At 46.6% G+C, this 18,670-nt stretch overlaps 1 protein-coding gene across 2 annotated transcripts in view; it reads right to left on the reverse strand.

Moving 5' to 3' along the window:
• The window catches only part of LOC147106048 (ADP-ribosylation factor-like protein 8B-A), a 157,023-nt gene that overhangs the window by 109,817 nt on the left and 28,536 nt on the right, over nucleotides 1-18,670 (reverse strand). For both annotated transcript variants that reach the window (XM_086008752.1, XM_086008753.1), the window contains exon 2: nucleotides 14,371-14,451. In XM_086008752.1, coding sequence (XP_085864878.1) covers nucleotides 14,371-14,451 — 81 coding nt within the window. The remainder of the gene's footprint in view (nucleotides 1-14,370; nucleotides 14,452-18,670) is intronic.

The following is an 18,670-nucleotide window of genomic DNA, read 5'->3' on the forward strand; positions in this document are numbered from 1 at the left end:
TTCCATTGACGCGGACAGTCTTTAACAAGGGTATTTCGGGTACTTGCCACTTCTGTCACCATGTAATGTGCTCAACACACGGACATGGGACGTATTCCTTCAGCCATCAACACGAGGCTTCTTTATTTATTTCCTTTCTCTGTTTACCCTCCGTCGCCCCCTACCGGGGTGGAGGGTAACTATCACCACACTTGCCATGGAGGGAGTGCAGTGAAGATTCACCAGACTGATACCTGGGATGGCAGGAATGACGTATGAGGAGAGATTGGGTCAATTGGGCTTATACTCACTGGAGTTTAGAAGAATGAGAGGGGATCTCATTGAAACTTATAAAATTCTGACAGGACTGGACAGACTAGATGCAGGAAGGATGTTGCCGATGGTCGGGGAGTCCACAACCAGGGGTCACAGTCTAAGGATAAGGGGTAAGCCATTTAGGACAGAAATGAGGAGGAATTTCTTCACCCAGAGAGTGGTGAACCTGTGGAATTCTCTACCACAGAAGGCAGTTGAGGCCAATTCATTAAATATATTTAAGAAGGAGTCAGATATATTTCTTAAGGCTGAAGGGATCAAGGGATATGGGGAGAAAGCAGGGACAGGGTACTGAATTTGGATGATCAGCCATGATCTCGTTAAATGGCAGAGCAGGCTTGAGGGGCCGAATGGCCTACTCCTGCTCCTATCTTCTATGCTTCTATGTTTCTGATTGAAAATAGAGCTTGTCCTCCATCTATTGTAAATAACTTATATACACCAGTATTGCCTAGTCCCCCAAATATTTCTACCCAAAAAGGACCTTACAGTGTATGTGCTTTAAGTCAGAACTACTTTTTACAGCTCCTGTATACTGTAGTACCGGCAGTAACCACACCGGTATATAAGCTGTGCGCATGCCTCTGTACTCCAGTCTAGAGATGACCCTCCTCCAGTAAAGACCTGTTGTTTGTTTATGTACAGCATCCGTGTAATTATTTATCCACTGAACCACGGATCTAACAGTGGCGACGAGTGTTGATGCGAATCTACCTGCAACATAAAAAAAATTAAAAAAAGTCGAGTCCAGGAACACGGGCGTCGACCGCGAGCAACCGCCCAGCAGTCAGGCAGAGATCCAGCTTCGCTGGGGAGGCTGTGGAGAGCCGGGCTTGGTTCCCCAGCCACAACGAGCAGTAAGAGACCGACGACAGGTCCAGAGCAGACCTTTCCCGAGCAGCGGCGGCTGGAGCCGACCGACGGCAGAGAGAGAGAGCCGGGCACCGTCGACGGGGTAAGAAAGAGGGTGAAGAGAGCAGGGCGCAGCCAGGGATTGATCACCGAGCGGCGTCGAGGAAAAATACTGCAAACCGGAGAGAGGGTAAGAAACAGCCGGGTTCTAGACTGAGCGGCATCGACAAATATCAAGAGAAGAACGCGCAGAGCACAGCCAGGGATCACAGGCCGATCAGGGTCCGCGGGGCGAAGGGGAGACGTCATTGAGCCGCAGAGAAGCAGGGAGAGCGCGGGAGGCGCCATTCAGCCGCGGAGAAGGAGGAAGAGCGCGGGAGACGCCATTTTGCAAATCCGCAGCGGAGAAGACGGGCGAGCGCGGGAAGGAAGGAAAGCACGGGAGACACCATTTTGTGCCAGCGGAGAAGAAGGGGAAGTGCGGGAGGCGCCATTGGGGATAGTTAACGCACAACCAAGGATGCCGAAGAGTGGCAGTATCTCTACGTTCGACAATGAAGTCGAAGATTGGGCGACATATGTGGAACGTATTGAGGTGTACTGCAGGGCGAATGAAGTGCCAGATGCTAATAAAGCACTGGTTCTGTTAAATTCCATGGGTGCAAAAACTTATGGGTTGCTGCGAAATCTAATAAACCCAGAGAAGCCGGTAAACAAGGATTTTAGAAGCATAGTAGAAATCCTACAGGACCACTTAAGCCCCACACCACTGCTGATAGCAGAACGATTTAAGTTCCATAAAAGGAACCAACACAAAGACGAAAGCAATGCGGAGTACCTAACGGAACTGCGCAAGCTATCGAAATACTGCCAGTTTGGAGCGGGACTAGCAGACACGTTAAGGGACAAGTTTGTGTGTGGGCTACAAAGTGAAGGAACCCAGAACGGCTTCTATCAGAAAAGGACCTTACGCTGGACAAAGCTTTCAATATGGCAGTATCACACGAAGCAGCCGCAAGGGGCGCTGCAGAGATACAATGGAGACCGCAAGAATACGGCACCAACGAAATGACCTATGGAACAGGGAAGTGCTATCGCTGCGGCAGAACAACACACAACCAGAAAGATTGTTGGTTCAAGGACCAAGTGTGCAGACAGTGTGGGAAAGCAGGACACATAGCAAGAGTCTGCAGGTCTGGGAAGAAAACCAACAGTAAGAAATCTCCACAGGAGAAGTACAAAAAGGTACACCAGGTGATGGACAGTGGTTCAGACGAACAGAAAAGTGACACAGACTCCGGAAGCAAGGAGCTGGGTTGTCTGAAACTACATAATGTAACCGAAATGGAGGATCACCAGACTATCTGGGTCACACGCAAGATAGACGGAGTCCAAGTGGAAATGGAATTGGACACAGGGTCAGCTCTAACAGTCATAAATCAAAGAGACTACAAGCGGCTATTTTCACACATACCCTTGAAAGCTACAGAGATTGTCTTGAAGACGTATACGGGGCAAAAAGTCTACCCCAAAGGAAAAATAAGGGTGAAAGTGACATATAAAGGTCAGGAAATACCTAAAATGGATATATATGTATTGCCAAATGGAGGACCACCACTGCTAGGACGTGAGTGGATCCGGAAGATACATTTAGATTGGCATTCCATACAGTCACTGAAGGCGGAGGCCAAAAAGGATGACGACGTCACACCTGGACGACTGTCAAAAATGCTAACTGACGCAAAAGAAGTGTTCCAGGAGGGACTAGGAACACTAAAAGGAATAACAGCAACAATTAAAATAGAGGAAAATGCAAGCCCAAAGTTTCTGAAGGCCAGACCAGTGCCTTATGCGATCAGACCAGCGGTTGAAGCAGAGCTGGAAGGGTTGGAACGTTCAGGAGTACTGTCCAAAGTGGACTGGAGCGAGTGGGCTATACCCATCGTCGCTATAACGAAGAGGTCGTTGAGTAATACGCCTGGGGAACCAAAGAAGATCCGCATCTCTGGGGATTTTAAGGTGACAGTGAACCCAGTCCTTCACACGGTGCAATATCCGCTTCCACGAATTGAGGATATTTTCGCCTCACTATCTGGTGGTAAACGCTTCACCAAAATTGATCTAGCCCAGGCGTACTTGCAAATGGAGGTAGAAGAATCTTCGAAACATTACCTTACGATCAACACCCATAAAGGTCTCTATCAATACAACCGTCTGGTGTTTGGAGTAGCCTCGGCTCCGGCTATCTGGCAAAGGGCGATGGATCAGGTCCTGCAAGGGATTCCAGGGACCCAGTGTTATTTGGACGACATCTTGGTCACGGGCGAAAATGACGGTGATCACCTCGCTAACTTGGAGAAGGTGCTCGCCAGATTAAAGGAACATGGGCTACGAGCTAAATCGCCACAAGTGCGAGTTTTTCCAGAAACAGATCTCATATTGCGGCCACGTCATCGATGAAGAGGGGTTACATAAGTCCCCTGACAAGATTGAGGCAGTAGTCAAGGCTCCAGCACCGGAAAATGTGTCACAACTGAGGTCGTTCCTCGGGCTGGTAAACTATTACCACAAGTTCTTACCAAATTTGTCTATGGTATTACACCCGCTGAACACCCTACTGCAAACAGGGGTACCATGGAAGTGGGATGACGAACGTAGACGAGCTTTCCAGAAGTGTAAAGAATTGATCACATCAAAAGAGGTGTTGGCCCATTTCAACCCAGCACTACCAATTCGTTTGGCATGTGATGCATCCCCCTACGGCATTGGAGCGGTGCTGTCGCACAAATTCCCGGACGGTTTGGAGAGGCCAGTAGCCTTTGCGTCTCGGTCACTAACCTCAGCCGAGCGCAACTGCGCCCAGATTGACAGGGAGGCCCTCAGCCTAGTATGGGGAGTAAAAAAATTCAACCACTATCTGCATGGACAGAAGTTCTCCTTGCTGACTGACCACCAACCACTTGTCTCCATCTTTAATCCTAAGAAGGGCGTGCCAGTAATGACTGCACAGCGGTTACAAAGATGGTCCCTGTTTCTAGGGGCGAATCAATATGAAATAGAATATAAAGGCACGAGACAGCATGGAAACGCCGATGGGCTGTCGCGCCTGCCACTGCCTACTGTGGAGGAAGCACTAGCAGTGGACCCGATCGAGATATTTTATTCGTCGATAATTGAACGATTGCCAGTAACAAACGCGGATATAGAGAAGGAGACCCGCAATGATCCGGCGCTGTCACGGGTATATGAATTGACGGTGAGGGGATGGCCAACACATGGCGACTCACTGTTGCCAGCATTCTCATCCAGAAGAGAACAGCTGTCAGTATGCCAGGTGACAGTGATGTGTGGATCCAGAGTGGTGATTCCACCCAAGTTAAGGGAGAGAGTGCTAAAGGAGCTACATGAAGGTCATCTGGGGGGAGTGAAAATGAAAAGCCTTGCTAGGGCTTATGTGTGGTGGCCGGGAATCGATCAACAAATTGAAGACCTAACTAAGAGCTGCTTAGGATGCCAGAAGGTCCAAAATGCACCACCACATGCCCCTCTACACCCATGGGAGTGGCCCTCCTCTCCATGGCAACGGGTGCACATTGATTTCGCTGGTCCCATTCATGGACTCAATGTTCTTAATAGCAGTGGACGCTCATTCAAAGTGGCCTGAGGTGATAAAAATGTCTTCAACCACTACAGAGAAAACGATTGCAGTCCTACGGACCATATTTGCCAGAAACGGTTTGCCAGAGCAGATCTGCTCTGATAATGGACCACAGTTTGTGTCCGACGAGTTCCAAAAATTCATGAAAAGGAATGGGGTAAGGCATTACACATCCGCCCCGTATCATCCAGCCACCAATGGATTGGCTGAGAGGTTCGTACAAACCTTTAAGAAGGCGATAAAGGCCATGTGCGACAAGGAAATTCCACTACAGCATAAGATGGACAATTTCTTATTAGCCTACCGAAACGCGACAGATGCAGTTACCAACCAGACCCCGGCCATGATGTTCTTTAACCGAAGGTTGAGATCTCGTCTGGACTTGCTCAGACCAAATGTGTGAAGAAATGTTGAGGACAAACAATTCCAGTACATCAACGAGAAGCCGACAAGGAGCTTCAATGTAGGGCAACCAGTTTTGGCCCGTGACTATCGAACAGAGAAGTGGCAACCCAGAACAATATGTACAAGGCAGGGGCCATTAATGTACACAGTGGATGTCGGGGAGAACATTGTGAGACGCCACATCGATCAGATCTTAGCGTCACAGGAAGGCGTCAACCCCATGTCTCGAGTACCTGGGGATGAACCCGACATACCGGTAGCATCTACTTCAGACCCAGTAGCAGTGGAACCCGATGAACTACCCGATGAAAGGGGGTCAGAATCGCCTCTGCATCAAGAACAAGAACCTCCAGAAAGGCACTATCCCGAAAGGGTCAGGAAGCCGCCTGATACGCTTATCAATTGCTCCATAAAAGACGATGAATTAGGAAAGTAATGAAGAGGTTTTTATTAACTAAAGAACAGAGCATGCCTCTCGTGGCCAACTGGTTCCAAGAAGGAAGTGGGTTGCTGAAACACCCACCTTTATACCTGGTCATGTGGGCGGAGCCAGCTGAGGCATGCATTGGTGCACAGCGCCAACCAGAGGTAACAATATGCAATAACGATAACAGTTGGATACAATAACAGTGGTTTACCACATTCACCCCTTGTTTAAAATTTAGTCCGGCGGGGTGAAGTGTACTACAAGTTCGTGTAGGTAAGTCTATCAGGAGGCCTTGTATGACGTCCTGATCGTCGTGGTGGCGGCGGCGGTGGTGCAGTATCCAACGTCGAATCTGGTGTCTGGGTGGTCAACGAAGGGTCCTGGGGCTCCGGCATGCCGTCTACAGGGGTTGGGTTGGGAGAAGTGGTGGGGGATAACGGTGGTAATTCAGGGGCACCCGAGGGTGCGAGGTCTCGTATGGAGACCGTGTCCTCCCGCCCGTCTGGGTACGCCACGTAGGCATACTGGGGGTTGGCGTGTAGGAGGTTCACCCTCTCAACGAGGGGGTCCGTTTTATGGGTCCTCACGTGCCTCCGCAGTAGGACGGGCCCAGGAGAAGTCAGCCATGTCGGTAGCGAGGTTCCCGATGTGGACTTCCTGGGGAAAACGAACATTTGCTCATGAGGGGTGGCATTCGTGGCAGTACAAAGCAGTGACCGGATGGAGTGGAGCGCCGCAGGGAGGACCTCCTGCCAGCGAGAGGTCGGAAGGCCCTTAGATTTTAAGGCTAAGAGGACGGCCTTCCAAACCGTCGCGTTCTCTCTTTCCACCTGGCCGTTCCCCCGGGGGTTGTAGCCGGTGGTCCTGCTCGTAGCAATACCTCTCGCGAGCAGGTACTGACGAAGTTCGTCGCTCATGAAAGATGAGCCCCTGTCGCTATGTATATAGCTAGGGAACCCGAACAGGGCGAAGAGGTCATTCAGACATTTGATGACCATGGTACTGGTCATGTCTGGGCAAGGGATGGCGAACGGGAAACGGGAGTACTCATCAATTATGTTGAGGAAGTACACGTTGCGGTCAGAGGAGGGGAAGGGCCCTTTAAAATCGACGCTCAGGCGCTCGAAGGGGCGAGTGGCCTTGATCAGGCTTGCTCTGTCTGGCCTATAAAAATGCGGTTTGCACTCAGCACAGATTTGGCAGTTCCTGGTCATGGTCCTGACCTCCTCGATGGAGTAGGGCAGGTTACGGGATTTGATGAAATGGAAGAACCTGGTGACCCCCAGGTGGCAGAGGTCATTGTGGAGGGACTGCAGTCTATTAACCTGTGCGTTGGCGCATGTACCACATGATAGGGCATCTGGGGGCTCATTGAGTTTCCCGGGCCGGTACAAGATATCGTAATTGTAGGTGGAGAGTTCAATTCTCCACCTCAAGATCTTGTCGTTCTTGATTTTGCCCCTCTGCTTATTATTGAACATAAAAGCAACTGAACGCTGGTCAGTGAGAAGGGTAAACCGTTTTCCGGCCAGGTAATGCCTCCAGTGACGCACCGCTTCCACAATAGCCTGGGCCTCCTTTTCGACAGAGGAGTGTCGAATCTCGGGGCCCTGGAGGGTCCTTGAGAAAAAGGCCACGGGTCTCCCCGCCTGGTTAAGGGTCGCAGCTAGGGCGAAGCCGGATGCATCGCTCTCCACTTGGAAGGGGATGGACTCATCCACTGCGTGCATTGTGGCCTTTGCAATATCGCTCTTGATAAGAGTGAAGGCTGCACACGCCTCTGGTGTCAGGGGGAAGGAGGTGGATTTGATGAGGGGTCTGGCTTTGTCCGCATAGTGGGGCACCCACTGAGCGTAGTAAGAGAAAAACCCCAGGCATCTCTTCAGTGCTTTTTGGCAGTGGGGGAGGGGGAGCTCCATAAGGGGGCGCATTCTGTCGGGGTCGGGCCCGATGACTCCATTCTCCACTACGCAGCCGAGAATGGCAAGGCGTTTGGTGCGAAACATACATTTCTCCTTATTGTACGTTAGGTTCAGCCGCTGGGCCGTACGGAGGAATTTTTCTAGATTAGCGTCATGGTCCTGCTGGTCGTGGCCGCAGATGGTGACGTTATCCAGGTAGGGAAAGGTGGCCTGCAGCGCGTTCTGGTCAACCATCCGGTCCATCTCCCTTTGGAAGACCGAAACCCCGTTGGTGACGCCGAAGGGAACCCTAAGGAAGTGGTAGAGGCAGCCGTTCGCCTCGAAGGCAGTATACTGGCGGTCCTCATGGCAGATGGGGAGTTGGTGGTATGCTGACTTAAGGTCAATGGTGGAGAATACTCTGTATTGCGCAATCTGATTGACCATATCAGATATGTGAGGAAGGGGGTATGCGTCCAGCTGAGTGTACCGGTTTATGGTTTGGCTGTAGTCAATGACCAGGCGGCGTTTATCGGTGGTTTTAACGACTACAACCTGGGCTCGCCAGGGGCTGGTGCTCCCTTCGATAATGCCCTCCTTCAGGAGCCGCTCCACCTCAGAGCTAATAAAAGCTCTGTCCCCGGCGCTGTACCGCCTGCTCTTGGTAGCGATGGGTTTACAGTCGCGGGTGAGGTTAGCGAACAAGGGAGGGGGGGGACTTTGAGTGTGGAAAGGCTGCAAGTGGTGTGCGGCGGGCGATTTAAAAGGTGTTGGTTGCAGACTGAGAGTGGGGGGAGGGGTCCACCGTATGCTAATGTGACACTTTTAAGGTGGCACTGAAAATCCAACCCTAGCAGCACGGCAGCGCAAAGACGGGGCAGGACAAGAAGTTTAAAATTTTTATATTCTGTGCCCCTAACCGAAAGGGTCACCACACAGTAGCCGCCGACGTCCATTGAATGGGACTTAGACGCCATAGAAATCCGATGGCGCGTTGGCAGGACCGTGAGGGAGTGGCTACGTACCGTGTCGGGGTGAATAAAACTCTCTGTGCTCCCGCTGTCAAATAGGCAAGTGGTGGCGCGGCCGTTTACCGTGATGTCCATCATGGACCTGGACAGATGATGAGGCAGGGCTTGATCCAGCGTAACGGAGGCCAGTGTATGGCTTAGTGAGTCGATATGGTCGTCCGACGAGACGGTGGTCGAGTCCGGAGACAAAATGGCGGTTGAGTGCGGCGGACAAAATGGCGGCGGCCATGATTCAGGTCCCCACGTGGCCGGAGGTGCACAAAATGGCGGATAAGATGGCTGCCCCCACGGTTCGCATGCGGCGCTGCTGGCGTTCGCGGGTTTCCCCCCGCAGGCATTGGCGTAATGGCCTTTCTTCCCGCAGCCCGAGCAGGTAGCGGTCTTAGCCAGGCAGCGCGCTCTAGGGTGTTTTAACTGGCCACAGAAATAGCATTTTTGGGCCTGGTTACGGGGCATCGCTGCAGTTGGTACTGGGGGCGGCGGTCCCGGTTGATTTCGGGACATCGCTGCAGCAGTTGGTACCGGGGGCGGCGGTCCCATGTCCCAAGGTCGCGATGGCCATGGCGCGGCGCCGTTACGTGAGTATGCTTCGAGGTTTCGGTGGGCCGCATCTAACGAGAGCGCAAGGGCGACGGCCGTCTTCAGGTCGAGCTCCTTGCTTTCGAGCAGTCTCTGCCGGGAGTAGTCGGACTGGAGGCCCCTAACGAAGGCATCACAGGTAAGTCCCTCCGCGTGCCCCGCAGCCGTTACCTCCTTACAGTCGCAGTCCCTGCAGAGTGTCTGTAACGCCCGTAAAAATGCCTCTACCGATTCCCCCAGTTGCTGCCTGCGGGATCCCAAGAGGTGTCTGGCGTAAATCGTGTTCACTGGGCACGTGTATTGCCCTTTTAGTAGTTCGAGGGCCGCCTTATACGTAGTAGCGTCCCGGATGAGTGTATATACTTGAGGGCTCACCTGGGCGGTCAAAACTTTTAGTTTGTTCTCCTCCGATGTCACGGCGGAGGCTTCTAGGAAGGATGCAAAGCAGCTCAGCCAGTGTTCGAAATTGGTCGATGAACCCGCTGCTTGAGGGTCGAGGTCCAGGCATGCTGGTCTGAGGGCTCGCAGCAACGCCTGCTGTTGTTGCTGCTCAGTTCCGGACATTTTACTTTTAGTTAATAAAATTGATACGCTTATCAATTACTCCATAAAAGGCGATGAATTAGGAAAGTAATGAAGAGGTTTTTATTAACTAAAGAACAGAGCATGCCTCTCGTGGCCAACTGGTTCCAAGAAGGAAGTGCGTTGCCGAAACACCCACCTTTATACCTGGTCATGTGGGCGGAGCCAGCTGAGGCATGCATTGGTACACAGCGCCAACCAGAGGTAACAATATGCAATAACGATAACAGTAGGATACAATAACAGTGGTTTACCACACCGCCCCAAAGACTGAATCTATAAATGGACTTTTGTTATTGAATGTACATGTAAAAATGTAATTGTTATTTGAATATTAAGGGGGTATTATTAATCTAAAAAGGGAGGAATTGTAGTGTATGTGCTTTAAGTCAGAACTACTTTTTACAGCTCCTGTATACTGTAGTACCGGCAGTAACCACACCGGTATATAAGCTGTGCGCATGCCTCTGTACTCCAGTCTAGAGATGACCCTCCTCCAGTAAAGACCTGTTGTTTGTTTATGTACAGCATCCGTGTAATTATTTATCCACTGAACCACGGATCTAACAGACCCGATATTTATTCAGACCTAAAAATGGTTTTACTCCCTCTCAGTTGCTGATCAATCTTTCTATTTATCCTATTACCTTTTCTTACAGTCTCAAATGTCCTTTTCAGATATCTTTTACAGCTATCATTAATTAACTTTTCTACATTAGTCACTGCTATTTTTTGCTCCTTGTACCTGTATAAGGGTGGCCAACTCACATCTCACGAGCTGCATGTGGCACTTTATTCAAATTCCCTATAGTGTGGCTTCCCCTCTCTGATTAACTCAACTGATACTGCCGTGAGCTGCTGCTGCCATTTTGTGCCAATGCCAAAATTATACATTTCCTTTTAGCTGGACACTAATATTTATTGAGAAACCTTGGTGAAGGGTCATGGACTATAGTGCAGGGACAACACCCAGGCTGAAAAGAGTAGGAAGGAACACCGGGTAAATCAAGAAGCAGTGACAAGCGATGCAAAGGGTTTTGAAAGCCCGTAGACATTCCATGGCTTTGACGCCCTAGGACAGAATGATTGGTGTAAGAGACAGTGATATAATTACTACAAACTAAAAAGAGCTTCTACCTGCCATTTATTTTGTATTTGCAACAACGATACCATCTTTAGAATTTAGGGTTGAAAGATGAGCACACTCATCTTTATACCATTCAAAGCTAATTGGCTATTATGCCCCAGCAACTATTCCAATTGATACGTGTTCTTACAAAGCAGTTCTGTTTCAGCAATTTTCTCAAATTTCAGGCAAACTAATCTTCCTGAAATGGAAGTGTCTTTCAATTGTGCAGTCATCCAGTTGTTACACTGGGCTTTGCAAAACTCATCGTCCTGTAGACAGTTTGCATCAGATGCTATCCAACTCATCACAACTGGATCAGACAGTCTCATCCGATGATCGAGTTCCACTCTCACTGGTATCATGAGGCAATTATTTAAACAGTCTGCACACTAATATATGTCTCATCACAACTAAGTGTATCGGCACTACAAGCAGCAAACCAAATATGTTGCTGGTGCTACGCAAAATCAATTGGCTAACACTTCAAAGAGTTACAAATGAAAGAGATTGAAATTATAAAATGGTCACACAAAAATAAGCCTTCATAAAGGGAAAAAAAAGAGCTACACAAGACTCCAGACCCCAGAGGATTGCAAATGAACACAAGATAAAGAAATGCAGCCAAGAAGGGCAGGTGGAAGAAGGAACATAGTGCGATTAAAGCCATAAATTAGTACATCATCAAGTTACTGAGGATGTGACTTTGGAAAACATTGTACGTTAAAAAAAAATGCAAATCAAGGTCAACTCTAATGTCAATCAGGATGCTAAAATTCAGAGTTGCTCTGCAAAATACTCAAAATAATATGCAAAGCAGTGAATTTGCCTTATCTTGATGCCATGTGTGTGCTATGTACTATTTTTTGCACATCAATTTTTCCCTCTCCAGTCGAAAGCAATCTCAACCAAAAAGGTTATTTAAAAGACAATTACAGTAAGATAAGCATTTTTTAATACATCATTGATAATTGAGTGCTAAAACAAACACTTTGACCGAAAAGCAAAGTATTCAGACCAACTTCCCATTTTAACCTGGTTATTAATAAATTTCCCCAAACACAAAATAAACCGCACGCACACACACATTTGAAATTCAGGAAGAATTGCCCTCCACTAACCCTAAATTCACTTTCATCAATGCCATTCTTTTATACTGATGCTCTTTTACAATGCATGATATCATAAGCACTCATTTGTAAAGGATTTTATATACGAGTATCTTGAAGTGCTTTGCCTCATTTTTTCTCTTCTCCAAATCGGATTTATATTACTTTCCACTGGTGCCTTTCAGCCAGATACAAACTGCTATTAATACTGCATTCCCAGTTGTGTCAGGCAAGAGCTGGAAGGAAAGTTCATAACAAGTAACTGAAATGGGTTTTCTGGGAATTAGATTTTACGGGCGACAGTTTTATTCCAACTTTGCACTGCTTTTACCATCTGGCGGTGCGCTTAAACACAGCCCAGGAATTAGTTTTGTGAATTTACATTACATCATTTCCTGTCCAGGCTGAGCAGGAGTCCCAGTATGAACTACTGTGCTATTATCACCTCATAACATGTCTGCGTTATTTTACTGAGTGTGGCTTTGTAGTTCCTAAAAGTCGGATTTTTAAGCAAAAAAAAAAGGACAGCAACATTTCACAATTAAGCTGTGGTCATCGCAAATTTAGGGTAAACTTTATTTTTGTTAGTTCCAAAAACCATAAGTGCAATTTCTTTCATAAAAGGGATGCATATACTGTTTTAAAAAAATAGGAGGTAGGAAAGGCCAGTAAAGATTATATTATGTATCAATAAAGGAACCATAAACAACATATGAAATGGTTATGTCAAGGAAAGTTTATGGGCTATATACACTTTTTCATGATGAAAGCCCAGTAAATGCTCCCTAATGGCTGGGCGGGTTAAGGCAGTGAGTACTTAAGCCACACAGATCAAGAAGACAGCAGGTTCAATCTCCGTTCTGTGGCGAGTAGGCGGATTTTAGGTGAGGATGGTAGTAGGAGCAGTACAGTGGCTTCACTGACCCTGGGTTAGGCTCATACATGAAGAGCAGACACTTGGGCAAGGTCCCATAAGGAAAACGATTTCTGTGGACTCACATTCCAGTAAGGAGTCATGTCTTCAGGAAAGGGGAGAAAACAGGCAGAAAAAGGAAGGGTGGGGGGAAAGCCTAGAAAAGTGCGTAGTCTGTCACCTTTGCTGGAAGTTTTTAAATCTAAGAGATGGCAACTGAATTGTAATTTGCAGCACTAAATTAATAAACATGAAGCACTAAACTAGCATCACACAGACTGAGTAACACAAATTCCAAGTGATCACATTGCGTATACACATAACATACATCGTGATACTAGCAATACAAAATGAGATCACAACCAGAAAAGGAGAGTGTACGGCACAGCAACTGTTACCTTGATCACTGCTTTTGTCCTAAAGATGTGTTAAGTAAAATAAGAATCCCAGTGGTCACCCTTCACTAAAATGTCAAAAATCAGTAGTTAACAACATTGCTATTAAAGGAGATTTTGTTTTACTGGAGTGGAATCGACAATACTCAATAATGTTAGTGACTTGGCCATATTGATTTGTGAGCCTAGCAGTCTACCAGCAGATCCAATACCTCCACTCCTGGACTCTCAACATGTCCAGCTCAATTCCCACGCCTCCTGGGGCATGACATCTGTCAGTATACTGTATAATGATGTTGAGGAGCTCATGGTTGTGCAGAACTGAGGCCATAGCACTTTATGAATGAGCACATCACGATTTAGTGTTCGAGATTTACAGCTCATTATCAGGCTCTGTCTCCTAGGTTTAAAGGTATATGTTTTGCTTTGAGTTGGAAAGAAGGACATTTAATGCAAGGGTGTAACTACAGCTTTGTTTGCCATTCAGTTGCTTTTCTATGTACTCCACTGCTACATCATTTAATGCTTTACATGGTGACTCAATGTAATGTATTGGAGGAGGTCTCTATTCCTCACTGCGGCCTACGGAAAGCAGCAGTGTGGCGGTAATATAAACCGAGGGGTGGGGCGCACTGTGGTCATTATAGCGTCACTCACCTGAAGCCAGATTAAAAACTCAGCAGTCAGGTAAAAGCGTCTTTATTTTAACTGTACTGGGTGTTTAATAAACCGAAGTTTTCAGGATGTTTACCCAATAGAAGAACAAAATTAATCTCATCACAGCACATCCTACTATAGTCATGGTTACCCAACTGAGTGCACACACATTCTTTTGTATGTATATAGAGCCTGCAAGAAAGTGAACAGATTACACTTCTGAAAATGGGGTTTCTTACTGAACCATGGTCTGAAAAGACAGACTATTGAAAGTTTTCACACTGTATTAAAAAAAAAAAACATTTTATACAGGGTCACATACACAGGAACAGTATGCACCAAAATGGTGGCTAAAATGTATTTTTTTGCTGCTAAAAAACTAAAAATATTGAGATGCAGGGAATGATCCTCCCAACCTACCTTTATGGTGACATTTCCTTTTGTCAGTTTCCTCATGTTGAAACCCACGGTTGGAATCATATCTTCAGTGAACTGGCCAGACTGCACAGAAAACAAAAAGAATACTGACTCAATATTCATATTTAGAAAGATTCAAGGGAAAAACCACCAGAAGCGTGCAATGTTCTTTTCGCTAAAAAAAAGCGTAGGTGTTGTAGATTTGTTCGTAGCCTTCAGCTGGATTCAGTTTATTTTTAAATATACATTTTTGTGCATGTCAAGGCGAGGGATATTTGTGCTGGGAAATGGAACATCTCCCATTTCAGACATCCAGTGCCAGCATCAAGCACAACCAGGTCAGCTGAGCAGACAGCTGTGAATGATTATTTCACTGATCCACAAATAAAAACACTCGCCGAGTCATGCAAGCAAAATTAAATGCACTCGCATCAATTTAAGATCGGCACTAGACGCACAAGGTTCGGTTATAAGACTTTCTTTCACACAAAGGATTATTCGAATACAGAATGAAATCGAGTCAATCATAGGAAGAGGGAATTAGATGAACACTTTGTGGAAAAAGAAAAATATCAAACAGTATGAAAGAGCAGGGAAAGGAGATTAGATTAAGTAACTCCAATGTGGTGCAAGCACTGGTACAGGTACAATAGGCCAAATAGCCTCTTCCTGTGCTGAAATTTCAAGGACTCTACAGAAACAGGTCATGGCTTTCATGTACGAGGTGTCTTAAGTTGCAACAAAGAACTTGTCACAAGAAAACTGCATTTTTCAGCGAAAATAGGTCCACATTTCTGCTGTCAGGACAGGTGAACGTGTTTCCGCAGTGTAAACATGGAGAGTAGGTGCACACACACAGCTTTCCCATAATACAGACAAAATGAGTTCCAATTTAAAACTGCTTTAAGTCAGCTAACCCTAACTGAGACAGAAATCTGAGCAGAGCAATTGGGTTGTGTTTTTAATAGGAGGTAACGCACGGCAGGGGGGGAAGAAAAATTCAGCCAGAGCTCCTCTCCCGATTACCATCCAGCGAACGCCCCCTCCCTCCCACTGGAAAGTGTACATGTTAATATGGGGTGAGGACAGAAATCTGGCATCAGTTTGATCCCTCCCCAATCAAATAGCCTGCCAATAATTAATGGCTAGGCCTGATACACAAAAAGCAGCCACTTGGGCGAGGTACCTGAGAGCTGCCACTGCTCGTGGCCTTCAGCGTAAGAAACTGTCTCGAGTAAAGAAGAAAAACCGAGGATAAATAACAACAACTTGCATTTATATAGCGCCTTTAACGTAGAAAAACATCCCAAGACGCTTCACAGGAGCGTTATCAAACAAAATTTGACACCGAGCCACATGAGGAGATATTAGAGCAGATGACCAAAAGCTTGGTCAAAGAGGTAGGTTTTAAAGGAGCATCTTAAAAGGAAAGAGAGGCAGAGAGGTTTAGGGACGGAATTCCAGAGCTTAGGGCCTTGGCAGCTGAAGGCAGTCACCAATGGTGGAGTAATTAAAATCGGGGATGCTCAAGAGGCCAGAATTGGCATAGCACCGAGATCTCAGGGGGTTGTGGGGCTGGCAGAGATTACAGAGATAGGGAGGGGCGGGACCATGGAGTGATTTGAAAACAAGGGTGAGTATTTTAAAATCAAGGCGTTGCTTAACTGGGAGCTAGTGTAGGTCAGCGAGCACAGGGGAGATGGGAGTTAGGACAAAGGCAGCAAAGTTAAATAAATACAATGGAACACTGGTGCAAGCTTAACCCCCATCTTCTTGTCTTGTGTAAGCAAACTTATAAAAGCCATTTCTGTTTTTTTTTAAACTTATGTTTATTAAAAACAAGTACTACCCAAGCAGTGGGAGTATGTGGTAAATTAAACACACTAGGGTTAGAATAGCATAACTTCATCCTAACCAATTTTGAATTACATATTTGCAAAACTACTACTATGGTATACAGTAAGGGCATTCAGATGATGGACCCTGGTCCAAATTCTCTCTCCTTCTTGACCTCTCATGTTTGCACTAGTCTGATAAAGAGAAGCATGTGTTAGGGTGCACAAGTGCTGTAAACCAAGTGTAAAATGGATCTGCTTATTTTACAGTATCAAACACTAGGAAACATTGTGATTTGCTCCTAAATATGTACTAGAGCGAGAACTGCATTGTTTATGGAGTCTGTTCACAGAAGTTACACCATTTTTGTAATATGATTGACAGGTTGCAAATCTCAGTCAACCTCTAATAAACTTTTTAGCTTGTTGGACTGCATCAACATTGAATTGTGCATGCTTATTATAGCATACTTCAAGAGGCAATGTAGATATGAAGGTCTGCACTATTCAGATTTTTTTTTTATATTCGTTCCTGGGTGTCGCTGGCAAGGCCAGCATTTATTGCTCATCCCTAATTGCCCTCGAGAAGGTGGTGGTGAACCGCCTTCTTGAACCGTTGCAGTCCGTGTGGTGAAGGTACTCCCACAGTGCTGTTAGGGAGAGAGTTCCAGGATTTTGACCCAGTGACGATGAAGGAACAGCAATATATTTCCATGTCAGGATGGTGTATGACTTGGAGGGGAACTTGCAGGTGGTGGTGTTTCCATGCACATGCTGCCCTCATCCTTCTAGGTGGTAGAGGTTGCGAATTTGGGAGTGCTGTCAAAGAAGCCTTGACGAGTTGCTGTAGTGCATCTTGTAGATGGTACACACTGCAGCCACAACGCATGGAGGGAGTGAATGTTTAAGGTGGTGGATGGGGTGCCGATAAGAACATAATTAGGAGCAGGAGTAGGCCATATGGCCCTTCGAGCCTGCTTCGCAATTCAATAAGATCATGGCTGATCTTCGACCTCACCTCCACTTTCTCGCCCAATTCCCATATGCCTGGATTCCCCTAGAGTCCAAAAATCTATCTCAGCCTTGAATATACTCAATGACTCAGCATCCACAGCCCTTTGAGGTAGAGAATTCCAAAGATTCACAACCCTCTGAATGAATAAATTCCTCCGTGTATCAGTCTTAAATTGCCGACCCCTTATCCTGAGACTATGCCCCCTAGTTCTAAACTCTACAACCTGGGGAAACAACCTCTCAGCATCTACCCTGTCAATCCTCCTTGGTATCATGTTTCAATGAGATCACCTCTCATTCTTCTAAACTCCAGAGAGTATAGGCCCAATCTACTCAATCTCTCCTCATAGGACAACCCTCTCATCCCAGGAATCAATCTAGTGAACCTTTGTTGCACCGCCTCTAAGGCAAGTGTGTCCTTCCTCAGATAAGGAGACCAAAACTGTGCACAGTACTCCAGGTGTGGTCTCACCAAAGCCCTGTACAATTGTAGTAAGGCTTCCTTACTCTTGTACTCCAACCCTTTGCAATAAAGGCCACATGCAATTTGCCTTCTTAATTGCTTGCTGTACCTGCACGCTAACTTTCTGTACGATAGCAAAATACTGCAGATGTTGGAAATCCGAAATATCAACAGAAAATGCTGGAAAAACTCGGCAGGTCAGGCAACATCCGTGGAGAGAAATTTGAGTTGCACGTTTCACGTCAACTCAAATTTCTCTCCACGGATGTTGCCTGACCTGCTGGGTTTTTCCAGCATTTTCTGTTGCTAACTCTCTGTGTTTCCTGTACAAGGACATTTAAATCTCTCTGAACACCAACATTTAATAGTTTCTCACCATTTAAAAAGTAATGGGCCGGATATTCCGGTCCCTACTGGCGAGTATACGCTGGCCTGCTTTTACCAGGATAAGGTTGAAAAAAGTAAAAAAAAAAATTTAAAAAAAATTCCACTGATTTATCATTAAAAAAAATACTTTAAAGAAAGGTAAGTTTATTTTTAGCCCTGTTAAAAATTTATTATTTTTTTCAAAAATTTAAATTTGTTTAAAATAGTTAATTTGTCATTTAAAGTCATTTTAAAAATGTGCTTTTTTAAAAAATTTATTTGAAGTTTTACTATGTTTTGGGGGTGATCTCTATTCATATATTTGACAGGTCTTCCTGTCAAATCTATGAATGGAGATTCCCTTCTCTGATTGGCTTCCCATGGCCCACGTGATCCCAGGGACGCTGCGAACCGCCTGCTCCTTTGGGATACGTGTGCCCTGCGCACCGGCAGTTTGGAGAGGCCCAGTAAAGGAACTCTGCGCCTCCCGGGAGCCCTCCAGTCCAAGCGCAGATTTTTCCAGATCGCAGCCTTCCGCCCACGGGAGGCCTGCGAACGGAATTTCTGGGCCATTGTGTTTTTCTATTCTTCCTACCAAAGTGAATAACCTCACATTTCCCTACAT

This window comes from Somniosus microcephalus, chromosome 16 (genome assembly GCF_052327205.1).
Source record: "Somniosus microcephalus isolate GS21.2 chromosome 16, FLI_Smic_1.0, whole genome shotgun sequence".
NCBI classification, from domain to species: domain Eukaryota; kingdom Metazoa; phylum Chordata; class Chondrichthyes; order Squaliformes; family Somniosidae; genus Somniosus; species Somniosus microcephalus.